We start from the raw sequence: 27460 nt of genomic DNA, 5'->3' as shown, positions 1-27460 counted from the left end.
AACAGAAACGCTGGTATTAATATTAATCGATATGCCCGATCAAACCCAGACCACTGACCCCGAGGCCTTCCAGCATGGAGGCTGATATTTGGGTAAAGAAGACTGGTGAAACTCTCATTCTAGTTAATTTGGTCATTAAATAATTTGATTAATCCAGCTCCACGTCCTGCAGTAAGACACTCCAACACAAAGGAAGGGAGGCCCAGCCCACCCATCACACAGCTTCTTCAGCCTGCTGCTAGGACCAGGCCCAGGACCAGGACCAAGACCAGACCAGGACCAGCAGACTGAGGGACAGCTTGGTCTACCAGGCTGTCAGGATGCTGAACTCTCTCCCTGCTCTGCTTCCACACACCCTGGACTCTGACGCCCCCATCAACACCTGAACTTTACCCCCTCAGGAACAAGAACAGCCATTTTAACCAGTTTAACCAGTTTAACCAGTTTAACCAGACCAGAAGCTAACTCAGTCTGCTGTTGCTCTACAACCAGAAACATATAAACACCGACTGCAATCTGCCTCGTCTGTTTATCGGGTTTTCTGTGCTCAGTGATGGTACTCGTTCTGTTCGTTGGCTTCGTTCTTGTATTTCATGCACTGCGGTCTTAGTTTGTCCTGTACGCTGCAGAGCTAATGATAAAGCTGGCTTTGACTTAACTTCACAGCAACTGATCAGTTCTTATCTTATCCAATTCAAAGAGTATAAATTATACACAGACCTTGACCTAATACATGTCTCCCATTTTAATGTGCCGTTTAAATGAATATTTACTGGAATTTAAACAAACTGAATATATCCGACTGAAATTGTTACTCTTGTGTTTACTGTGTAAAACTTAAAATTAGTTTTGTTACTGTTTAGTTGTTTCTATTTATAAATTTTATTACTTATAAGCCAAATTCTAACCTGGTTTTAACTTATTAATAATCCAAATGAATAAGGACAAAAAAAAGTGAATTCATTCAGATTTAGCGCTGTGATGATGGATCCCACCCTAGGTTTTAAAAATATGGTATTGATATTGGCGATACCGGCCCCGTGTGTACCTGGTATTGGACTGATACCATAGACTGTATATAAAAGATGGGCGGAGCTTCCGTGACATCACCTGTAGGTTTCTGAAGAGCAAAAGTAAAGCTCGTTGGGCGTTCCCACCGTCACCATCTTGTCGTTAGTCTCGGAAAATCCAAAAATGGGCAAAGAGTTGGAGCTGAGAGGGGGACTGTGAAGGTGGGGGTGGATGAACTACTACTACAAACTCCGAGCGGCCTGTAGCTAAGAGCTAACCGAGCTAACCCAGAACAATGGTAGCTAACCAGCTAATGGAGGTAGGTGGGCTAAAGCTAAAGCGTGCTGTTAGCCGGCTAAAAACCGCGGTTGTGCTGCACTCTCCCTTCTTTCCTCAGATATTGGATACATGTCAATCAAAAGGACACACCCCTAATTATGCTGAATTTCAAGATTAAATAACATCTAAATGGATGAGTTAGAAAAAAATTCACCCCCCTCACAGTTATCATGAAGGTAAACTTGACCTTTTAATCCTAAAATGTATTTTTGTTCCAGGCTTTAAACATGTTTATTTCTGCTGTGAAGTTGGTCTTTTTAACATGGGAGTCTATGGGGATTTGCTCTGTTTTGGAGCCCCTAGTGGACGAGGGGGGAACTGCAGTTTTTTGTACTTCCGTGTAGGCTTCATATTTTACAGGCGGAGGTTGCTGCTTGACTGATACCAACACTTGATGTATCAGACATCACTAGTGTCCAGGACCTGGTTCCTCCTCTTTTCTCAGGGTACCTTTACACTGGTTTTGTTCAGTTTGATTTTAACAAACCCTGGTCAGCTTCCACCAGTAGTACGGTGGATTCTGGGTGGTGTGAACTCTAATCCTCACTCTGGTTCTGGTCATTTTAGCATGCCATCAAAGCGATGTGAAGCCTTACTTCAATTATAACGAAGATGAACAGAAACAAAAGAGGAGAATGGTGGACATCTAGCAGGCTGTCCATTTGACGGGATGAAGACGATGTTGGATAGGCCATCGTTAGGGGAGATCTCAGAGAAGAGACAGGATGAAGATGTTGATTTATGTTAGGGGGGATCTAATTTATACTCTGATGTGGACCAAAGAAGCGAACTCCGATCCACTTGAAAACTGAGGGTCTTGGTTCAGTTTCAGTGTGAAAGCAAACGGAGCGACGTAGATCAGCAGGGTGGAGGTCTGGCTGCCTCTCCTGCTGCTCACACGGAGCAGATTCCAGCAAAAACCGCACTATGTTTGAACGCCAAAGTTGTGCCAGGTTTTCTTCTTCCTGGTCAGTGGTCATTTTTGGGAATATGGCCCTTAAAATGTGTTTAGACCTTGACTGAACTTCACAAACAACAAATCCAAAGCCAACTACAATGAGCAACTTCAACAAAACCAGAAACCTGAGGCCAGAATTCTAGTTAATCATTGAGCCTGTTTACATGCACATCGAAAAACGGATTTCTGGATTTACCAGATAACCACGTGATCATGTAGCATGCTTAATCTGAGAAATCAGATTAACACACAGAGATTTCTCCCCAATACTCAGATGTGTTTGCATGTAGACCTGAATATCTGATTTATTTAGTTAGTTTACATAAGCAAAAATCTTGCTCCCTTACGTTTTTTCCAACATTTTCCATTAAAAAGTCAGAAGTGACGCTGCATCAGCGTGAATGGAACACTAAAGGAAAACAGGGTGGCGTGCAGCAACAGGAAGTTGGGATATAAACCAAGTAAATCATTCACATGTAGTCTGTTTAGCAGCTTATTAGCTCCACATTAGCAGCTAACGCTAAGACCGCGGGTGCAGCCATGTTCAGCAAAGACCGGATGTTTTTAAAAGAACAGGAAGTGACGTCACTATCTACGTACTCCCAAAGAAAGCTGGTAATGGACTGGACAATGTAGAATTTTTCATATATCACATTTCAGACGTGGATGTAGACATGTTAGCTCTGATTATTACATGGTAAATGGACGGTACTTATATAGCACTACTAGCACACTCATTCCTACACAGAGACACACCGGGAGGCAACGTGGGGTTCAGTGTTTTGCCCAAGGACACTTTGGCATGCAGTCAGGGGAAGTGTGGAATCCATCCATCGACTTTCCAGACTGCTCTTCCTTTATTTACAAAAATTCTGTAATGTTTTGACAGATTTTATTTAGTCTGAATTAAGTAAGTAAAGTTTATTTATAAAGCACTTTTCACAGATGAAAATCACAACGTGGGTGCAATAAATCATCAAAGTATCCTGAATAAAATAGTCTTCAACTGCTTGTATTTCTTCTTATTGTTATTATTTAATCTGAAATCTGCTTGAAGATTTTGCCACTCACCATGACCACCCTTCAGTGTAGCTGGAGACCTGTATATGGAGACAGATGGAGAAGGGTGGCGTCTCGGCACAAGCTGGGTTAGCTTTTCAGAGTAGGCGTATGAGGCTGTTCCCACCCGAGACCTGTTGGCAGTCTCAGAGTTCACCGTCCGTCCTGGTGGGGATGAGCTCTGCTTTGCAGATACAGTCATGAATCCCAGAATCAGCCACCCTACCCAGGCGCTCTGATAGAAGACAGTCAGTCCAGGGATGTGGAGCGACCACCTCTTCATCAGAGCCCGAAAAGTTAAAGCACCAGTGGGGCACATGATGGGAAAATTTACACAATCCGACAGAGGAAAAGTCTCATGACTGGGAAAACTGTAAAAACCAAACCACCAGTCCATCCATTCCTGATAATCCCAAACACCTCACATACGTATCAGTCAGTGATGCAGCTGGCTGAACTTCAGCCACATGAATAAACGTCTCATCCTCAAGCAAACACAGTTAATGACCCACATAGAGCCAGGATGGATGAGCGCCTGCAGCATCCTCCTCTACGGGACCTGTGGCTGTTGCTCCTGCAGGTATTCACCCATCAACTGCTGCTCCTCATGTGAAGCACTCTCCTCACTCCTCAAGCTCTAAAGACATCCTTCAAAGCCACAGAGGTGGACATCAGTGCATGTTCTGATCCTAAAACCTGAATGAGACGTTGTACATCCACCGGACCACTTACTGACCACAGACTCCTCCTTTTTCTTTCAGTTTCATTTCAAAACATCCTTTAAATCGCAGAATGTCAGCAACAAGGAAATTCCCTTTAAATGTGATGTTGTGTGATGCAGACCCTTCCTTTGATGTCAGCTCGGTCTGGACGCACTCGCCTTTTAATCAAGACGGCAGCAATGATCTGGATCCCAAGCATGAGAGGGAGGGAGGGTCGAGTGGAGCGGAGGAGGGATTGGACGGCCGTGGGTGATTAGGAGGTGCTGAGATAGAGGTAAGAGAAAGGTGAAAGAGAGGGAATGTGGAGGGAAGTGGGAAAAGAAAAGATGGCTAAAAGGATGAGCTGCAGAGCAGAGGACAAAAGGCTGTTTGTTCACTTTCAGGCCGAATCTAAATGAAAAGACAGATGGAATAATAAAGAAGGAGCACACGGAGGGTAAAGAGAAGCAGATGATGAGCTGCCATTTCATCCACATACGGAGCCACCAGAGTCTAAGGAAGCAATGCACTCGTTTCTGAACACTTACTTTAAATGTCACAGGAAAAAGGACCGTTCCTCAGTAAGATCAGAAGCTGGAAACCTTCAGCAACGTCTCATCCAGCAACGAAGCACTGCATGACTGTTCATTACACCCCACATTTAAAACGCAAGCACTGCATCGACTTTAAATGATCTGAAAGTTTTTATTTGAACAAAAGACATATTAAAAAGGAGGAAAACAAAAGGAATATACAAAAAAGTCAAAGTAAAATAAGTCTTTGTCCAAAGGGAGTGAGAAGAAGTCGCCACCATTCACTGCCTCATATGTTTTACCTTAAATACTTTAATAATATTAGAAGATCTTTGGATCAACATTATTAATAACAATTAAAATAATAATGTCATCGTCAATAATAGAAACAATATTCAGTATTCAAGAACCATAATGATAATACATGTAATAATAAATAATAATATTAATAATAATAATACCAATTCTACTAGTCTTGTTATTTATATTATTATTTATTACTGTTATTATTATTATTATTATTATTATTAATGATAATAATAATAACAATGAAAATCACTCCTCGTCATTTTTATACTGTCGGATGATCATGTTCTGATATGATTATTTAAATAGGTGTATATATGGACATGGTGTGTGTTTGTCCTCCAGCTCATTCCACAGTTTAACACACTCACTGAAACGTCCTTCTGCCTCCACCAAGTGCATTTTGAATATGTTATTTCCTCATAAATTATGAGCCCATCTCTCTGGCTGGAAAGGTTTTGGATGTTGAGTGGTAGTAAATGCTGACTAACTTTTATTTCCATTAAGAAATTCATTAGCAACCACAGAAATATCATTTCAGGTCCAGAATCCATCCAGATTCGTTCAGAATATAAACCTAGCAGAGCTCTTAGATCCAAAGACTCTGGTCATCTAGTCCAGACCAGAGGTCAGACCAGAGTCCAGACCAGAGGTCAGACCAAAGTACAGACCAGAGTTCAGACCAGACACCAGCCCAGAGTTCAGACCAGAGTCCAGACCAGAGTACAGACCAGAATCCAGACCAGAGTCCAGACCAGAGTCCAGACCAGAGTACAGACAGGAATCCAGACCAGAGTACAGACCAGAGTCCAGACCAGAATCCAGACCAGCGTCCAGACCAGAGTCCAGACAGGAATCCAGACCAGAGTCCAGACCAAAGTACAGACCAGATTTCAGACCAGAGTCCAGACCAGAGGTCAGACAGGAATCCAGACCAGAGTCCAGACCAAAGTACAGACCAGAGTTCAGACCAGAGACCAGACCAGAGTTCAGACCAGAGTCCAGACCAGAGTACAGACCAGAATCCAGACCAGAGTCCAGACCAGAGTCCAGACCAGAGTACAGACAGGAATCCAGACCAGAGGACAGACCAGAGTACAGACCAGAATCAAGACAAGAGTCCAGACCAGAGTACAGACAGGAATCCAGACCAGAGTACAGACCAGAGTACAGACAGGAATCCAGACCAGAGTACAGACCAGAATCCAGACCAGAATCCAGACCAGAGTCCAGACCAGAGTACAGACAGGAATCCAGACCAGAGTCCAGACTAAAGATGGAGAAGCAGCTGTTATGCTGCAGTGGAGATTAAACTTTCACCAAACGTAGACATTTTTAAATCCAGGTTAAATATTTCTCTTTTCATGCAGCTATGCATGAAATCTGCACACTGACTCTTTAATTTCTCTTGCTTTTAATCATTTAATGTAATTTTAATGTAATTTATCATTTTTTATGATTTTTGCTGTTTGCCTGCCTGTTACTACCTCTGACTGCTTTCTTTGCCCCATCTTAATGCTGGTAATGTTTTATGTAAAGCTCTTTGACTGGTCCTGTACATGAAATGTGCTGTAGAAACATAACAAACATAACGAGCAGGCTAAAAAATAGAAATACAAAAAATACAGCTAACTATAGTCAATGTCGGTTGCTGAGTTGCCTTTGGTTGCTGAGTCGCTGCGGGTTGCCAAGTTTCTGCTGAGTCGCTGCGGGTTGCGAAGTTTCTGCTGAGTCACTGCGGGTTGCCAAGTTTCTGGTGAGTCGCTGCGGGTTGCCAAGTTTCTGCTGAGTCACTGCGGGTTGCCAAGTTTCTGCTGAGTCACTGCGGGTTGCCAAGTTTCTGCTGAGTTCTCTCTCGTTTTCGGGGTCTGATTCGGCCTCGAACATGCACAGTTGTACGTTTTGTGTTGACATCGTTTACTGAGTTGTTTTATATCTCACTTAGATTTTTTTTTACAAGTTCTGATGGTGTTTCTATGACAAAAGCAGTTGGTGAACATGCTTCCAATGACCAATCAGAGGAAGCCTGTATCGGGGGAGGCGGGGCTTAGGCGGAAGAGTTTCATTCTGCATGTTTCTGGCAGAGGATGATCTGAGGGTCTATCGATCGATATAAAATAAATAAAGGGGTTAAATGTATAATGCTGGACTAATTCTTGCTCTTGCAGACTCATATACTAAAGTAAATTAGCCTTAAATGAGCATAATGGAGCGACTTTAAAGCTGCTAGAGTCTATAAAGTCTTTCATTTAACTGCTGTTTGTACATCTATTATAGTACTAAAAAGTTTGTATAATTTTGGTTAGTATAAAACAAGATGTGTCATCCAGACGGTGAAATTCATATAAATTATTTTTACTGAAATGAAATAAAAGACTCTAGACTATTAGAAGTTCCAAAGCAACATATTTATTAATCTTTTATTTATGTTTGCTTTATTAAGTTACAGCAGCAACACCCTTTCTTTTATAACAGCTGGATGTCTGTAATGCATGTGCAGCTAATATTTGTGCAGTACACAGTATGCAGTGTGATTGTGGTATTATTTAAGACTTTGAAATAACCGGTAGGGAACGGGTGATATCTTCATCCTATGTGAAACATGAACTCCGTCTGATTTTTGGGAGATGGGAATTCAGAAAGTCAGCTTTGATGGCTGCAGCAAGGAAGCCTTTGACTCTTTTTTTTCCCCTAAGGGGATAAAATGAAAAGGCTGAACGGCATATTCATGACATAAAAGTACGGACCATCCTGCGCTCCGTTCTGAAATGGACCACATACCATGCTGAACTCTGACTGTGATTTAAACTTAGTTTTTCTCCACTATCTTCAGCAATAATCCAAATGTTTATTCCTGTGATAAATGTAGATTATATATATATATATATATATATATATATATATATATATATATATATATATATATTAGAATGCAAATTAACTAAAAAGAACAACTTGTTCAACATGATTTCAACATGTTGCATCATTGGATGTTTGGCCAAGTCAACGAGCGGCTGAAGGAAGTTTAACACGACTGTGTGATTCAGTGTCATTCTGTGCTTTACCTGTCAGTCATTCAAAATATTTCATCATCATTAATCAGATATTAATCATTAATATTTTTAATGTTTCTAAATGTACCAGAACAATATTTATTGTGCTTTAAATACTCACAATTCAATTCCAGTTCAGAGTTGCTGGTAGGCTGGAGACTACCCAGCAATCAGCACATTCACTCCTTGGGAGAATATAGTGACCAGTCAACCTAACTTGCATGTCTTTGGACGGTGGCAGGAAGCTGGAGTACCTCTATGCATACACCCATGCATGCACAGAGAAGACATGCAAACTCCACACAAATCTCCCCCTGGTCAAGGCTCGAACCAGCGACCTTCTTGCTGTGAGGCTGTGGTGCTAACCACTCTCTCACTCTACCATGTCTTTTGTTGATTCATATATATATATATATATATATATATATATATATATTCTTCGGTACTCCGGGAGTATGGAGTGCCGGACTTGCTTGTAAGAGCTGTCCAGTCCCTGTATGACCGGTGTCAGAGCTTGGTCCACATTGCCGGCAGTAAATCAGAATCGTTTCCAGTGCGGGTTGGACTCCGCCAAGGCTGCCCTTTGTCACCGATTCTGTTTAGAACTTTGATGGACAGAATTTCTAGGTGCAGGTGTTGAGGGGATCAGGTTCGGTGACCTCAGGATTGGGTCTCTGCTCTTTGCAGATGATGTGGTTCTGTTGGCTTCATCGGGCCGTGATCTTCAGCTCTCACTGGAGTGATTTGCAGCCGAGTGTGAAGCGGTTGGGATGAGAATCAGCTCCTCCACGTCCGAAACCATGGTCCTCAGCCGGAAAAGGGTGGAGTGCTCTCTCCAGGTCTGCAATAGGGTCCTGTCCCAAGTGGGGGAGTTGACGTATCTCAGGGTCTTGTTCACGAGTGAGGGAAGGATGGAGCGGCAGATCGACAGGGGGATCGGTGCGGCGTCTGCAGGGATGCAGACTCTGCATCGGTCTGTCGTGGTGAAGAAGGAGCTGAGCCAAAAGGCAAAGCTCTCAATTTACCAGTCGATCTACGTTCCTACCCTCACCTATGGTCATGAGCTGTGGGTAGTGACCGAAAGAACGAGATCACGAATACAAGTGGCCGAAATGAATTTTCTCCGCAGGGTGGCCGGGCTCTCCCTTAGAGATAGGGTGAGAAGCTCGGTGATCTGGGAGGGGCTCAGAGTAGAGTCGCTGCTCCTCCACATCGAGAGGAGCTAGATGAGGTGGCTCGGGCATCTGGTTAGGATGCCTCCTGGACGCCTCCCCGGTGAGGTGTTCCGGGCACGTCCCACCGGAAAGAGGCCCCGAGGACGACCCAGGACACACTGGACGGACTACATCTCTCGGCTGGCCTGGGAACTCCTCGGGATCCCTCCGGATAACCTGGTAAATGTGGCCGGGGAGAGGGAGGTCTGGGTTTCCCTGCTTAGGCAGCTGCCCCCACAACTCGACTCCGGATAAGCGGCAGAAAATGGATGGCTGCATATTCTTATGTATTTTTATTTTTTTTTATAAACTACCTGCGTTTTTCACCAACATTGCGGCTCTAGAGAATCTCTGGTCTCTCTGATTGTGCAGCAGCTGCTTCCTCCCTCTTCTCTCATGTTGCTCCGTGAATCATGGTGGCTGTCGGTGATCAGCTGATCGGCTTTTCTCTCTTGCTGCGTGTGTTTATGGATCAGCTGAGAAGGAGGAAACTAGCGGTTCATGTTCACACCGTCACATATTTACCCCAAAGTCCTGTTGTTGGCAGGACCTTCTCTAACACCTCTTTGCCTATTTTTTGATTTTCCGGGAATGACGACATGTGTGACGCTACCAAGATGGTGATGATGGGAACTCCCAATGAGCTTCAGTTCAGCTCTTCAGAAACCTACGGGTGGCGTCATAGAGGCTTCGCCCATCTTTTATATACAGTCTATGTACTGTAGGGCAAAATGAACACCACCACTAGCAAGTACAAGAAAACACGGTTAAATCTCATGGCAACCAATTATGTAATAATTTTGACCATGTGGAATTTAATAAAGCCAATAATCTAATAAGCTGCCATGCTATTGGTTGTTTATTGGCCTAGCATTACAAAAATCCTTTATTCTCCATTCTATTCTACAGTCATTTAGCAGACGCTTTTATCCAAAGTGACTTTAAAAACATATTAACTGCAGCTGATAATATAATAATACACAATTAAGACTCATTTATCAGAAATAAAAGATTTTTTGTAGTTTCTGTGCAGTTTGTTCATTAAAAATAGATGTGATTATAATATTAGCAAGTTATGACATTGCTGGCAGGCAGACTGCAGGACAGCCCAGTCTGAGAGCAAAATGAAGGGAAAAAAGTCCTTTTCTTGAAGGGTGGATTCGTGCAAGTGCAACCTCCAAAGATTAGAACCAGACAGGTCTCAAAACCTGCACAAATAGCAGCCACAATGGAGCATGGAACTAAGGAAGTCCACCTCAGGGACCATCATGCGCCCACCCAGATGATAGCTAGACCCAGATGAGTCCACAATTCTGAGGCTCAGCCCACAGCAGACCAGGAACAACAGCCTGTCGGCCGAACTAGGCATCAATGAGTATTTTTAATTTAAATGAAGTATTAGAGTGGAGAAGGTTAAAATAAAGACACTTGTCTTGGACATGAATCCCATACTCGGATGTTTTGGGACAATCCGCTTCTTCCCATGTCGGTCGAATGTCGAGAGGACTCCGGTGGACAAACCAGATCTTTATCCTCTGTTTCCACAGCAGAGCAAAGCTAAAGCACTAATAAAAACAGGGTCTTCTTTCAAACACGGTCTCAACTAAAAACTGTTCCCAGACCTGTTGATTCAAGTCCATGACACCACCCTACTGGCTGAAGCTCGTCTCTGGTTCCCAGCAAAGGCAGCATTGGCTGTGTGACCTGAACAAAAAGCCATACCTATGTCAGATCATGGAATCCCATCTTTTGTTCTCCATGACGTTAATGCGTCCTTGGTTTTATCCATCAGAAACAAGCAGAGGACGTCCTCTGCTTCAAAAACAGGTTCATCCAGGGCGGCTAAAATCTGACGTAGCTGATGAAACAAACACAAAAGTCCATTAAAGAAAAATTAAGAGCCACAAAGATGGTGCCTCAGCAGAAATAAACAGCGAGGCTTGTCACATTAACATAAAGCATGGCCCGCAGAAATTATTAGCCTCCCTAATCTCCAGAACACTCAGACGCAGCATTGCACAGTTCCAATGACCTGTCCGCGGTGATGCATGGCTGTTTTTCCTCCCTACTGAAGAACGCCAGCTCCACCCCCGCCATCTTTATTTCTTGCTCTCTTGCTTTTTATATCACCTCTTGCTCCAGATTTATGCGAGTTGGAACAGTCTGGGGGGGCAAAGATTACACAAACAGCAGCTGAGGAAGACCAGCAATGTGAAGGTCAACAAACACATTATCCTCAACTTATCAATGGTGCATTAACACAGCTAATTCCCCACGCTGAGATAAACCGGGCCACATCAGCGTCTCGACTATCTGCAGGCTGAGAAGGTTTTAATGGCGTTAGGCTTTATCTTCTGCAGCCGTTTGTTTCATCCACAGGGAGGGTGGGGCAGCTTCATGATGGTTGGAGTGTTGGGACGGCAGATCGATGACTGGTCCAGCACACATCAGGGCAGATATAAAGGTCAGTGAAGGGGAAAATGGACTCTGTCACCCTGCCGATGGCTCCGATTGCCTGCCAGTCTGCTCACTCGTGACCAGCTGGTCCACCTCTTCCCTGCCCAGCGATTAACTGGAAGACCTCTGTAAGAGGATGCACCTTCCCATCGGCTGCTTTGTCTCTCCTCTCACATGGACCAGATTATTCCAACTAGTGGAGGGATAATCTGAAGGGAGATTCTAGCTGCTGGGTTCCAGATGTGCTGGCTAATACGATTTAACGGTGGACAAAAATGATCACAGAAAGTCGTCTACGCACAAGAGACTCTTTCCCTTTCTTTTCTTTTTTTAAATAAATAGATAAATATAGATATAGATGAATCTATTCACTAGCTCCAGTACTTCATAGAAGCATATAAAGAGGAGAATATTGTCACAATGCTAGAATTTAATACTAAAATAAAATTAAATACAAATTTTTAGACAACAAAGGAAAAAAGACCATTTAATAAGCATAAAATGGTTTTAAACAGCGTTCCACATCCAGCGATGCTCCAGGTGTCTCTAAGAACAGTGACTATAAATCGTCGTCTAAACACAAACTGGTTCAGTTTAATTCGTGTGAATTGAACTTTGAACTAGTTCTGCTGACTTGTTAATTTGCATGACGCTGCATTTCATTTCACTCTTCTTGCAATGAATAAAGATGCTGATTCCATCATGAATCCCTCTGAACTGGAATGGAGTTGAACTGTGAGCAGTCTACGGATCCATCCCCCCCGTGATTTCCACACATTAGCTTTGACTGCAGGAAAGCTCTAACTGTCCAACAGATGGAGGCATCAAAGCTGAGAAAGTTCTCCATCATCACCGACTTCTCTCTTAGCATAGATATATACGTAGATGCTGCATTCAGGCTTTTCAGGCATGTTAACAAGGCCGCCATCTTGGGCCGGGTTTCAGACCTGGTCAGAGTGTGTCAGACTGTGTGTGAAACCAAAATGCCAGATTTTGTGCTGCATACGGATGTTCCTATGAAAAAAACACCAAAACCAAGAAACAAGGGAAAATATTTCACAAGTAAGAAGTGGTTTTATATTATTTAACTGTTATGAACTTTTTGACTTATTTCTTAAGCTAACAGAAATGAAACCGGCTGATGTCAGGACAAGAAAATAAAAAATGTTTTGTTAGTAAGACGATGATTACAGGAAGATGGTTTAAGCGGGAATCAGCCACTTCGTATAGTTGTGCTAAGTAGGTCATTTCAACATTATCTATTAAATCAGTTTCATGGCGCTAACGTGAACTTTAACTGCTGACCTGCAGCTACAGAAGAACTGAGAACTGAGCGACGTTCAGGTGGATGTTTTGTAGGTTTCCAGAAGATAAATGGAGGAGGCAGCATGGGCAGTGAAGTATCTTATTCTCAACATTTCATAATTAGAGTTACTTAAAATACATAGATTAGAACTATACTTCATAGCAGCTGTAAGCAGACGGCTCTTTGCTTTAGGATCCAAGCATGGACAGGCTGATAGACCTCTAGGAGCATCTAAACAGCATTGTGTCAGGCACACTTACAGTAGATTGTTTCCTTATAAGGGTCTGTCTTAAAGGACTGTACTCTGCACTTAGAAACGTTCCCAGCACAGGATATAAACACACGAACATCCTATATGTAAACTTGTATCTGATCTATGATTGGCCGATTCAGGACTGAGGAATGTTCTTTGTTTGTAAACTATAAAAGAGAGACTTACACATCTAGTCAGGGGTTTTTCTACGATTGGCTTCAGAGACCTCACAGAGATGCATATCTGTTTATGATGTCACTTTTTCTAATAAACCATCATCATTTTTACATAAAGCTGATGCTCTTCTTTTACCTGAAAGTATTTTTGTCACAGCATAAGCCTAAAGTAATTTACTACTAAATAGTATGATCCAGAGAAGAAGATCTTCATATGACGAAGTCATCATATCACAGAAACGGCTATGAGGACACTAAAGGGGAAACCACCGTACAGCACCGAGAGAGGAGAAGTTATCAACCAGATGATGGCTTCACAAAACTACAGAATGTAAAAAGTAAACTACAAAATGCCACCACAGACTATTTCTCCACAACACCTGCTTCCACAAAATGAACCCCACCATGGCATCCAGAGTCAGGAAGTACTCCACAACAGTAGCAGCACTCAGGAGGAGAGACTTTGTACCGAAGGACCGTTCAGCCGTCTGCAGCCTCATTTTAACCCAGAGGACTTTAACAGGACTGGACATCCACTGGTTTAAAGGAAGGAGCGATACCATCCATTTTTAATTTTCCTGACCGTCTCTGCAAAGTTAGTGTCATGACAGTTTCTCATGTAATCCTAATATTTCACTAACACAACAGAGTCCCTCTAAATGATAATAAAATACACGATTAGACATGGTTCCTTTTGAATGGACCCTTCAGTTCTTACTCTTACAGATTTCTGGTCTTGAATTCTTTGTTTATTTTCTTTTCTTTGACGTGTTTAAAAAATGTGTGTTTTATATTGGTGATGTGTTCTTTGGTACCTTTATCAGGTTCATTACTTGTTGGGTGTCACATCAGAGTAAATTTAGGTTTTTATTTTGTATTAAAATGGCAAGAGGAACAGATGTAACTTTAACTGAGGTATTTCATTTTCAGGGTATTTTTTATTTAGGCAATCTTTTTTTTTTCTTTTTTTTTAATGAGTGTTTGTGTTTCTGTTTTATTTTGTTTCTTTTTTACTTATTCCCTTCTTTTTTATTTATTTATATTTTATATTCTTCATATTATAAAGATAATATAACTCCATATAGCATCACCATTATTATTTCTCTGAGTATTGTAGAAAAATTTGGTATGCATGTAGGTGTGTGTCTGAGTATGTGTAAGTGTATAATAATAATAATAATAATCCATCCGTCCATCCATCCATCCATCCATCCATCCATCCATCCATCCATCCATTCGTAGCTTCTTGCTATTCTGCTTTATTTGGCCTTGTAAGATTACTACAAGAACTCTTCCGTTTGTCCAGAAATATTTTTAAAAGTTTATTTTACATGGAAAATTCCTGCTACATCCTTGTCAAACATAGCAAACACTAACCCCGATGAAAAGTGATGTTTAAACTGTCATGGGATCCGTTTTCTACCCCAACTAGGTGGCTGGAACAAAACCTGAGGGGTATTGCACGAAACAAAGATAAGCGATTAAGCCGGGATATGTTGGTTATCCTGGCAGAATTTAGCCCTAAGTCGGTTGCATGAAAGCAGCTCAAACTAATCCCGGCCAAGTTACTGTGGTGATTTATCCGCTGCAGCTAGCCTGCTCCAGACCAGGCTAACTGCTCAGGCTAAGATTAATCCTAGCGACTACCTGCATGTCCAACGTCAATTCTGTGAGGAATTAATGTGTTTTACAGCATGTCCATGGTCTTCCTAAGTATGGCGCGTCATTTTAATCATCCAGTATTAAAATATTACAAATACAGTCACTGTACATTTAATCCAAATCTGTTCGTAATCGCAGCAGCCTTTTTATATGGATTCGAGTTGTAGTATTATTACTCAGGCCAAGTGTTATATTGCTATGCTAATGAAGACTGCTCGTTAAATTGCTGTCAGAGGTTTTATAAATATGTGTTTTATTGCATTAATTGAGATTACAAAACACAGCGGATGAGGTTACAAAGGTGTATTCAAAGAAATCCGTGACGAGGGCAATGTAGAATATTCAGGTCCAGCTCCCCTCCACCTGTTCCCTCTTCATAATGGCTTGCCCTTTTTCAGAGGATGTGCTGGACGAGGAAGCCCGCATCCTCAGAAGAGCATTCAGACGTGAACGAGTCTTCAGAGACAGCTCACATCCCCTGGCCTTTGGAGATGACTATGTCATTGAGAGATACAGATTTTCGGTTACTGGATTTCCAGCAGTTTTCTGAGTGTCCGGCGTTTAATCTCAAGATCCAGCTCCATTCCTTGGAGCTTGCTCTTTTTGAGTCAGCTTTTAACATCTGCCAGCTCTCTCTCTCTCTCCAGGTGCCCTGAATAAAGCGTTCTGACAGTTTGTGAGGTCTGTAAAGGAAATGTCAGTTAGCACAGCAGGATTTGTGCATAACGTAGATTTACTTTAGCCAATACTCACAATGTTACCAGGCCGCTTAGGAGACTGTGCAGCATCCGGGTCCTGCTACACATTTTCTATTAGCACCACATCACTGACTTCATATCCTTCATGGAATAAATAAGCAGGCCAATCCCATAAAACTGACATCAAGCCTTCTGGACTCCACTGACACAGTCTCCTCATCTGCAGACGTGCATTCTGCAGCTGCAGATGTGCCTTCCTCCTGCCGTGTGCATGCAGCGAGAGGACTCGGATTAAGATTTCACAGAACATACCAAGCCTGTGATTCGAGACACTGTACTAACCGGATCATCTTCTGGTGGCTCCAAAAGTGTAATTGTGTTCCCAGACACTGCAAGGTTATCCAAAGTCAGACACTATATTATATTTGATTGTGTTCCATGTGCAGTAGAATTGCAGTACTTTGTGTACCTTGTATGAAGCGGACAGTTTCTGTGGCTGGGACAGAGTCAGTTATTGTCCCTCCCTGCATCCCCTCCATCACTGGCCTCCCTTTATTTAAATGGAGGCCAGTTCCTCTGCTGGAGTCACATCCTGGCTTGGTGGGCCGCCCCCTGTGCCAGTTTATAGGCCTTTTTTTTAACCGCTACAATCATACAGACATTGAACATGTCAGCAGACACCTCATCTATTCACCTCATTTGTTCACGGTTATCTACTTTGGAGACACTTACCAGCCTGCAAAATGCTCTTATATTTAATTTTTTCTTGCTGCCAGGTCCTTTTATGGCCAGACAGGTTTGTCCTTTATGAAGGACAGAAAGATAAAATAGATAAAAAGTTACATGAGGAAAATAGATTAAATGACACATTGTGGATGATTGTTTGCACCTAATCATACTCTACATTTCCTGAGTAACATGCACCTGCTTGTCACTCTTAAAGTATACAACAGTTAGTGGATTTGAAAAGTAACTCCTTTAATTGTAGCCTAATTATGACAGTTCCAGTGGAGCACTGTTTATTAATTGTACAGTTTTTGACCACTTACGCATTGAGCCGGTCGGCTATTGTCTGCCAGGCTCTCTCGCGTTCTTTACTTATGGCATTGGTATTGCCTTTTTTCCTTATAATATCCTTAACTTCGTCAGAGAACTCCGTCAGGAGCTGTTGTTCAGCAGCCGTGACGTAGGACGCGCGACTTTTATCCATTTCCCCATCGGTGATTCTGTGAGCGATCGCGAGGTCTGCTTCAGTATGCCGTGCACACGCACTTATCCCAACTATCTTCACCTGGCTTAACCTAGCCGCACCTTCTCATCCTGGCTCAGCAAACATGCAACCAATTAAGCCAGGATAGGCCGCGCAAGCTAGGTCAAGCTGGGCTTGCTTAATTATCCTGGATTTCTTTATTCTGGTTTCGTGCAATACCCCTCTGTTGAAACAGGAAGTAAACAGGAAGTGGACAACTAAGAAGTCAACATTTGTCCAGAGGTTGAGTCTCATGTTTGAGGGACGTGTGATCTCCCGCCTACATTCCAGCAATCACGAAGGACGTCTTTCTTTTTTACTAGTAAACAACTTGAATGGTTGTCATGGGCGTGTACGATTACTGTGATGATATTAAAGGACGGTATCATCGCCGAGACGTCCTGACGTGGCCTCCTGGGGCAACAAGCTGGCTGCAGTTTTAACTGTTTTTCTAGTGAAAGATGACTTTTCCCCATGTTTGTTAAAACAAAAACATTGTTTACTCTGAATGTACCTGCGGATGTGATGTTAGGGGGAACCCGGACCCCCGTATTAAATCTGCTTGGGGACCCAAAAGGACTGTGGCCACCCCTGTATGTGAATCTGGCAGACGGCAGCATTAGATATGATGGGAACGACTGTTTGGTTGTAATGTTGGTATTCTGGTATTTATGTGTTATGACATCAATTGGAGTCCTAGCTGCTTAAAATTTATGCAACTCGTCCTGCTGGATGGCGAAGCGGATGCTCTTAAAATAAGTTTAACACTGAATATTAAGACATCACATTTTAGGTACTCTGAAAGACCAGTTAGCACGGCCAACAATCAACGATAAAAACAGCAAACTTATTAATTAAATTATGGGTGGGACCTTAAAATGATCCATCTCTGCATTGCCAGTCACACTGGGACCTGGAAGCTTTGCTTTACAGAGGGAAAGCCAAGCGTTTGATGCTGAACTGACTTTCAATTGACTGAGTCATAACTTCATTGGGAAATTCTTCTTCCCCTCTGACAACACATCACTGATCCCTCACATCTCATTCTGTTCAGAAAGCCCAAAACAGAGTTGTAAATTATTCCCGTCTGGCCCCGCAGCCTTCTCATACTTCCTGGCCTCTTTTCATGGCCATTTTTCAGCCACTGCTCAGTCATGAGATGCAGTTTATGGCCTTACTGCGCCACTCCATCTTCCGCTGGTCTCCTCACTGTAAACCATCTGACAGACTCATGATGGATGTGGACTCCAGGACTCCAAGAACAATCCACATGTAATACCCTGCATCAGTCAGGCCTGAAGGGAAAAATACACCTCGCCAAGCGCGTCTACAGCGAACTCAAACTAAGTCCAAACTGATCAGAGACGGTGTCTCATATTCTCTGAGTGTCTCTCTTTATGGCAGCTGGTGGGCGAAAGTTTGTTTAATTCAGTCAGTGTTTTTCATGCTTTCATGGTGGATCCCTGTTAGAAACATGCTGTTGCAGCCTGCTTGTGGGATCGTTGGATTTATTTAAGCTAATCAACCTGACAGTAGCTGTAAGTATGAAGATCCAAACCCAACGTCCATGCCATTATTCTTTATTGAGGCAGAGGTGTGTGACGAATATCGGATTATACAAAAAAGAGTTGGGGCATGAGCAAAGGAAGAGCCCATTAAAGTTGCTGCAGGTTGAAATAAACTTAATTAAAATGACTGAACGCAGCATTAGCCACAGGTCATGTAACAGACTTATTTCCTAGTGTGATGAGATGCAGATAATAAAATAAAACCAGTTAAAAGTTTTCTGATTGACTGAGACGTTTTCAGGTCTCAGTAAAGCTCTGGCTCCATCAGCGCTGGCAGGACGTTCATCACCTGAAGGCTGATATTACAATGCTGCCATTTCTTCCACTCAGTAGATTTGGAGGGAAACTGACCAACCTGACGTTTATTAAACTGTAAAGTCTGTTTTGGTGGCCTGCGATGATGCAACCCGGTGTCAACACAGAGACAGCAGCCTGCTTGAAAGGAAGATCTGAAGGTCCTGACTTCACTCATGTTTCATTGTAACTGTGTCTGCAGACACTTTGAACCAGAAACGATTTCAGCTTTGAACACATCTGCACTAAAAACGTACATCCCATTTCCACATGTCATCACACTGAAACCACACACACCACTGAAAAGCAGAAAGTAGAGACGGAGGCTGGTGGAGGTACAGCAGCCACTCTGCAGCCTAGCAGCATGGTAACGGGGATGGTCCGTCCTCTGGTGGTAAAAACTATATATTTAATCCTGCTCAGAAACATTTTACTAAACATTGAGAAATCATTTTAGTTGAGAGAGTAAGGAACATCAAAAAGAAAACCAGAGAAGTAGAATAGAGAGGAGAATAGAACACTGAAAAAACAAATGAAGCCTTTAAACAACCAAACACAGACGGGGAGAAAATTACAGAAGATAAAACTACACAGCAGCATGTAGTCATGTAGACATGAAGACCATCTCCAGGGTTTCCAGAGATGGTCTGAAGAAGAGAAAACATCCAGAGCAGCAGTTGTCTGGACCAGGATGCAGCAGAAGACACACCGGGTGCCTCCTGCCAGCTAAGAACAGGAAACTGAGGCTACAATTCACACACACTCACCAACACTGGACAATAGAAGATGGAGAAACGTTGCTGGTCTGATGAGTCTCCATTTCAGCTCCACATTCAGATGCTTGGCTCAGAATCTGCTGGAAACATCATGAAAACATGGATCCATCCTGCCTTGGATCAACGGATCTCCTTCCCCTTCAGGCTGAGTATTGTTGCTGACCATGTCCATCCCTTTATGACCACAGGGGAGCATCTTCTGATGCTACTTCCAGCAGGATAATGCACCATGTCACAAAGCTCAGATCATCTCCACCTGCTTTCTAGGACATGACGATGAGTTCACTGGACTCCAACGGCCTCCACAGCCACCAGATCTCAGTCCAGTAGAGCAGCTTTGGGATGTGGTGGAACGGGAGATTCTCATCATGGATGCAGCCGACAAACCTGCAGCAACTGTGTGATGCTGTCATGTCAATATGGAGAAAACCTCTAAGGAAGGTTTCCACCACCTGCTTCATCTATCACACCAGGATTAAAAAGGTCCAACCCGGTACTAGAAGGTGGTCCTGATGAAGAGGACGACCCGGTACTAGAAGGTGGACCTGATGAAGAGGACGACCCGGTACTAGAAGGTGGACCTGATGAAGAGGACGACCCGGTACTAGAAGGCGGTCCTGATGAAGAGGATGACCTGGTACCAGAAGGTGGTCCTGATGAAGAGGACAACCCGGTACTAGAAGGTGGACCTGATGAAGACGACGACCCGGTACTAGAAGGTGGACCTGATGAAGACGACGACCCGGTACTAGAAGGCGGTCCTGATGAAGAGGATGACCTGGTACCAGAAGGTGGTCCTGATGAAGAGGACAACCCGGTACTAGAAGGTGGTCCTGATGAAGAGGACGACCTGGTACTAGAAGGTGGTCCTGATGATGAGGACAACCCGGTACTAGAAGGTGGTCCTGATAAAGAGGACAACTTGGTACTAGAAGGTGGTCCTGATGAAGAGGACGACCTGGTACTAGAAGGTAACCTGATGAAGACGACAACCCGGTACTAGAAGGTGGTCCTGATGAAGAGGACGACCTGGTACTAGAAGGCGGTCCTGATGAAGAGGACAACCCGGGACTAGAAGGTGGACCCGATGAAGAAGACGACTCGGTACTAGAAGGTGGTCCTGATGAAGAGGATGACCCGGTACTAGAAGGTGGACCTGATGAAGAAGATGACCCGGTACTAGAAGGTGGTCCTGATGAAGAGGACAACGCGGTACTAGAAGGTGGACCTGATGAAGAAAACGACTCGGTACTAGAAGGTGGTCCTGATGAAGAGGACGACATGGTACTAGAAGGTGGACCTGATGAAGAAAACGACTCGGTACTAGAAGGTGGTCCTGATGAAGAGGACGACCCGGTACTAGAAGGTGGACCTGATGAAGAAAACGACTCGGTACTAGAAGGTGGTCCTGATGAAGAGGACGACATGGTACTAGAAGGTGGTCCCGATGAAGAAGACGACTCGGTACTAGAAGGTGGTCCTGATGAAGAGGACGACATGGTACTAGAAGGTGGACCTGATGAAGAAAACGACTCGGTACTAGAAAGTGGTCCTGATGAAGAGGAGGACCTGGTACTAGAAGGTGGACCTGATGAAGACGACGACCCGGTACTAGAAGGTGGTCCTGATGAAGAGGAGGACCTGGTACTAGAAGGTGGTCCTGATGAAGAGGAGGACCTGGTACTAGAAGGTGGACCTGATGAAGACGACGACCCGGTACTAGAAGGTGGTCCTGATGAAGAGGAGGACCTGGTACTAGAAGGTGGTCCTGATGAAGAGGAGGACCTGGTACTAGAAGGTGGACCTGATGAAGAAGACGACCCGGTACTAGAAGGTGGACCTGATTGATGCTGCTTGGTCAACAGTACAGAAGCAGCAGGACTGATGAACTCAGGCTTGTGGATCATTCAGAACCTCTCATGGAGAATGGAAGGACCTGTGATCAGCAAAATGTAGATCTAGTTGTTCTAGAACAGAAATCATGGTGTAGATGAGAAGATTCCCAACACGATAAAAGCCATTCGAGTTTGTAGACAAAGAACAAATAAGATTCTTCCTCCCAGTGTTTGCAGGAGGAAAGCAGACTGAGTGGTTACCAGGGTTACAGAGGGACACTCAGCCCGAAGTATCTGGTAATGTGAGATGTTTATGGAATCAGATCCATCCCAGTAGGATCATTTATAGGCTTCATATTTTAAGAGGAGCTAAATTTTATTGTCCTGAACTACAGGAAGTTTTAGAGGCCGAGTGTTACAGACAGGATGCAGAAAAATGAACTTTTCACAGGCAAATGTCAGTAACCATCAACGTCACTGAGACCTTCTGACACCGTTTCAGCAGAAAAAACGTATCTGCCGTCTCTGATCCGCTGCAGGGATCAGATGATGTTTGCAGGGATTATTTTATCTGAACTGCACTCACGGTCGTTGCACTGTGTGCCGGTGTAGGAGGTCATGGAGCAGTCGCAGGTGTAGTTCTCCCACTGCTGGATGCAGATGCCCATGTTGGCGCAGGAGTCCTCCTGGCAGGTGGTGCTGGGACCTGAGGGGGTCCGACGATCCCCACGACCAGGAGACACAGAGACAAGCAGCAGGTTTAATATGAGACATGCAGAGTTTCCTCAGCATGCAGAGAACACAAAGACTGGCTGTAACAGCATTTTCATCTGCTTAATATTAACATGAAAGTCGTGAATGTTGGATAAATGAATGAAATGAAGCTGAATCAGTGGAAACAAGATGAGTTTACAAAAACTGGTGATGATGGGAGGATTTCCCACAATGCCGTTCACCTCTATGAACAACAAACAAGGAGAAGTTCATGTATGACTTTTACTTCAGGAGTTTAATTATAAGTAAGATTTTATTCTAATTATTTGGCTGATCAATAACTCAAATGACAAAAAAGCTTCTATGATTTCAGAAAGATGCAAAATAAAAAGAGAAATAAACTCTAGTCCATTTTTCATCCAACTAAATTCTTCTCTTTAGTTTTGTTTCTCTTTCATGACGAAAAAAACAGCTTTATAATAAAAACAAGCATCATCATGTCCTGGTCTCCATATAGACCTCATATCAGTAATAATAATAATAAAGAGTTTCAGTGTCTAGACGACGTGTTCTAGACAGAAAGTCCAGATTAGCTGTGAGAATGACGATGATGATGAAGGATTTATAATTAATGTTGGTGGTGTCATGTGACTGCTCTCCAGTTCCTGCTCATCCCTGTTATCCAGGGAGGTTGGTGGTCCGACATTATTTCACTTAAAACCACGTCCACTCCAACTTCCTGCTGCGTTCAGGGACCTCAGTTCATCCCATGTCCACGTCGACTTCCTGCTGCGTTCAGGGACCTCAGTTCATCCCACGTCTGCACCAACTTTCTGCTGCGTTCAGGGACATCAGTTCCTGCTGCAAAGTAACAACTACTTTGACTTTGTCACTAAGTTTAACCTGTTTAATCCCTCTAACAACTTTTCTTACCAGTTTTCTTTCACTTCTAGAAGCTCTGTGTTTTGGTTCTGAGCAGCTGATGCATGTTTTAAATAAGTAATTGACTGGCTCCTCTAATCATGGCTTCATGTGACTTGTACAAATGATGACCAGGTGTCTGGACTTCCTGTGTGCACCTCTGAAAGATGTTTGCCTCAAACTTATATAAGAGGAAGTTAGTAAAATACTTAAATAACAGATGAAACATGTCAGTCACATTTTTAAAAGGTCTTCTGCTGAGCTAAAATGAAAACTATGTTTGTTTCTTTTTATCTTCTAAAAGGGAGGCCAGCTGCGTCACTGCTGCAGAAAGTGCAACAGAAAGCGAGTCAGAGTCCAAACAGGCCTTTTGTAAAGCAGAGACAACCTACCTGGAGGATAAGGATGAAGATTAAAACCCAAATGGACCTAGTTAGACCCAGTTAGGCCTGGTCATGATCCAGTAGTGGTGCTGTTGTCATTAGTTCTGCTATGATCAGTCGTTCTGAACACCTGTAACCAGCCTCATCATGGTGTGGTTCACATGTCTAGGAACTGGTCTCCCAACATTTTCACCAACACAAGGAACATGAAATGAAAATTATTCAGACATTTTCTGTGTTTGGGAATGAAATGCTTGTATTTATTTTATGGGGAAACTTTTGGGATTGAACAGATTAAAGAAGCTGGACTAGAAACCGTCGGGTAGGTTGGCAAACTCAGCTTCATTTAACTTCTACAAACTCACATCGTTCCACTTAATGAAAACTTCTTGTTGTATTTAATAAAGCCAGCTCGTTAGATTTTAGTGAGGATGATCGTTTCAGAAATTACAGCATATTTGTGCCATTTTCTCCCCTAAAAGGATTTTATTTGTTCAAAGTTTTGAAAATGGTTCTGCTTTCCTAAAAAACAAAAGAATCCACCTGTTAAATAACAAGAAATATCATTTTCTATGTTTTACCTTTGAACTTCATATTCCTGAGCTAAATGTGGCCTAAATGTTGAATCTGGTTAAAACCAGTTCTAGATGGCAGGTCCGTCTACACGTGAAGGAAGGAAGACACAACTGAATGGACCGAGACAAACAGGCTGCCTTTAACAACATATTGTGATTTCCTACAAATTCATAATCAAAATAATTACTTTTAAACTTCAAATGTATTTGATGTAAAATCGGTTTAAATTTGGATTTTCAGCAACCAGACCAATCTGGTTTAAACTGTGTGTTTTGTTTTACTGCATTTTAATATGATCGAATAAATATTGTCTGAGGTAGAATCAGGTGGAGCTGATGAAGATGAAGTTGAAATGAAGAAATGCAGAAACATTTTATTAAATGTCTGAAAAATCACATCAGTCCGTCATCATGCGATTTCTTATTAATACTCAGATGTGACATTTTTCATCCCTCAGCAGCCAACAGTCGTCGTCAGGTGGAGACTTACCTGTAAAAGGATGCGGTGAGTTCTGGTTCATGAACTGATGAGTTGAATGATGAAATGGAGCCAAAAATGAAAGGGGTTTGCAGATTTAAACTGAGAGAGATGTGGTTCAGGATTTAATGGAGCAGTGACATGTTGAAAGCGCTGCGGTGTCGCCATCTAGTGGAGTTACGATGTATTACTGCAACCTGAACAGCCAGCTTCCTCATGACCAGCGAGTGTAAAACTCTTATCAGACAAGCTTGTAACAGATTAGAAAATGCAAATGATTGAAGACAATCAGTTATCCCTACATTAATTTAGACTTTTATGTAATTACAGACATTATGAAGCCAAAATATGTCACATTCTATCTCATCAGATTCATTTGCCGTATTAAAACGCAGCCAGGCTGCAACACATCCCATAATAGTTCTTTTGTAGAGTGAATTCCTAAAGTAGAAATGCTGCTACACAGTTTAACAACTTCATCATAAAAAGACTAAAAGATTTCCACATTTCTCCTCTACAGCCACAATATTTTTGTTGGAAGAAATGGAGCAAAGTGCAAAAGAAGCATCCAGACGGTTGCTAGGAACAAGTCCAAAAGCCTGGTTCTGATGGTATGGAGCTGGATAAGGGTTCTGATGGTACAGGGTTGGATCAGGGTTCTGGTGGATCAGGGTTCTGTGATGGTACGGGGTGCGATCAGGGTTCTGGTGGATCAGGGTTCTGGTGTTACGGGGTCGGATCAGGGTTCTGGTGTTACAGGGTCGGATCAGGGTTCTGTGACGGTATGGGGTCGGATCAGGTTTCTGGTGTTACGGGGTCGGATCAGGGTCCTAGTGGATCAGGGTTCTGTGATGATACGGGGTTGGATCAGGGTTCTGGTGGATCAGGGTTCTGTGATGGTATGGGGTTGGATCAGGGTTCTGTGATGGTACGGGGTGGGATCAGGTTTCTGGTGTTACGGGGTCGGATCAGGGTCCTAGTGGATCAGGGTTCTGTGATGATACGGGGTTGGATCAGGGTTCTGGTGGATCAGGGTTCTGTGATGGTATGGGGTTGGATCAGGGTTCTGTGATGGTACGGGGTGGGATCAGGTTTCTGGTGTTACGGGGTCGGATCAGGGTCTTAGTGGATCAGGGTTCTGTGATGGTACGGGGTGGGATCAGGGTTCTGGTGGATCAGGGTTCTGGTGTTACGGGGTCGGATCAGGGTTCTGGTGGATCAGGGTTCTGGTGTTATGGGGCTGGATCAGGGTTCTGGTGTTATGGGGTTGGATCAGGGTTCTGGTGTTATGGGGTTGGATCAGGGTTCTGGTGGATCAGGGTTCTGTGATGATACGGGGTTGGATCAGGGTCCTGTGATGGTATGGGGTCGGATCAGGGTTCTGGTGTTACGGGGTCGGATCAGGGTTCTGGTGGATCAGGGTTCTGTGATGATACGGGGTTGGATCAGGGTCCTGTGATGGTATGGGGTCGGATCAGGGTTCTGGTGTTACGGGGTCGGATCAGGGTTCTGGTGGATCAGGGTTCTGGTGGTCTGGAGATGGATTTTCCAGGGACACCCATGAAGAATGACACACTGTTATGTCACAGCAGCATACCTGAGGTAGAGGAGGGGACGGTTACTGGATTGGTTCTGGACTGTAAACCAGGACTCTGTACTGATGAAACTGAGAAGACGTGAAGCTGATGAGTAGAAATAAAAACGTTGGCTTCATGTTTTCTGCTGAGGACTTTGTTTTTTTGTGTTTTTTTTTTGCATTTTCAGCTTATCGGCTTAGAGTAACCGGGGCTGAGACAGACGGCGACCAGCCACAGAAACAAGTCGCTGTCATGTGATGAAGATTTAATGAAACAGGAGTTAACACGATTAACATCCCGAATGACTGAAGAGCTGATTATGATGCATTCCCAGTTAATATAACGCAGTAAAAGCATAAAAAATCACCCAAACACATAAAATAAAACATTAGAATGAAATGGACAACAGATCATGATTGATGAGATTTTATTAGGAAAAATAAATTGATCATGACTTCCCACAGATCATACAGCACAGCGTTCAGAACAGGACATGTACAGATCAACTCTGATTGGTTGGAATGAAAAGCCAGCTGACATCCACGGCTCTAACATGGAACTCATGTTAAAAAACAACATACAGTTCATTCAATGTCCAACTGATGGCAGGCAGAAGAAAAACATGCAAACCAGATGACCCCAAACCTTCAGAGGATGAAACAACCACAAAAAAAGCACAAAAACATGGAAACATTTTGTCCACATCTGCTTGTCGGTCCAAAATGTTTCCGGCATCCTGATGCTGCAGCAGCTTAGAGATGGACACAAACACTGAAAACCTTTGGCAACTTTTGCTCTGAGCAAGCGGGAATCCAGAGATAAAACTGCACCTCTAAATTTACAGATTCGTCATTTCTTTAACTGACCTTCCACTGACCCAGAAACCCCGATCGTCCAGGTTGCTGCTGCCAGACTTCTGTTTCTAAACCAGCTGTTTTCCAGCAGCCGAAGCTGCTGTTGGCGTATTTTTGTCCCGTGATTTTCTCATGTGTTGTCAGCATGAAAGAGGACTTATTCTGGCTCGGGAGCGGTGCAATGCTGCCTTCATTCATACAGCCTGCCCAAACCTGGTTTTAACCAAGTCTCCCATTGGATAATTCCTGCATGGATGATGATGTTTTCAGTTATTTACCCCTAACTGATGCAGTGAGCAGCTTCTCATTTAGTTTCTGTTACTGTACTGCTTCAATAGCAACTGGTCAGTAATAGGGGTTTACTGAATGTACAGTTTTGATTGTAGCCTGGAATGGAATACATCCTTCACATCTCAAGCCCTGAGCTTTCCAATGCTCATGTGGAGGTACCTGGACGGGAGACTGAGTGAAATACATATTTATCATGTCCCACCGTGGGACGTCTGGTAC

The 27460-nt window shown here is 43.3% G+C and overlaps 1 protein-coding gene and 1 long non-coding RNA gene across 10 annotated transcripts in view; one reads left to right on the top strand and one right to left on the bottom strand.

The window, feature by feature from the left end:
* nrxn3a (neurexin 3a) overlaps positions 1-27460 on the bottom strand; it is a 232971-nt gene that overhangs the window by 36300 nt on the left and 169211 nt on the right. For 7 of the 9 annotated variants that reach the window (XR_006008733.1, XR_006008734.1, XM_041972295.1 and 4 more), the window contains one exon: positions 22035-22181. Coding sequence is in view for 7 of the 9 variants with exons in the window: in XM_041972295.1 (XP_041828229.1) it covers positions 22035-22181 (147 nt within the window). In the remaining 2 variants the exon portion in view is untranslated. The remainder of the gene's footprint in view (positions 1-22034; positions 22182-27460) is intronic. The other 2 variants (XM_041972293.1, XM_041972297.1) reach the window with 1 other exon arrangement.
* Positions 22254-22891, top strand: LOC121631443. The gene is made up of 2 exons (XR_006008744.1): positions 22254-22435; positions 22825-22891. It is a non-coding gene; the product is annotated as an uncharacterized LOC121631443 (long non-coding RNA).

Source organism: Melanotaenia boesemani, chromosome 20, assembly GCF_017639745.1.
Source record: "Melanotaenia boesemani isolate fMelBoe1 chromosome 20, fMelBoe1.pri, whole genome shotgun sequence".
Taxonomy (NCBI): domain Eukaryota; kingdom Metazoa; phylum Chordata; class Actinopteri; order Atheriniformes; family Melanotaeniidae; genus Melanotaenia; species Melanotaenia boesemani.
Note: the sequence above shows the minus strand (reverse complement) of the source record. Positions and strands in the feature narration are given on the sequence as shown.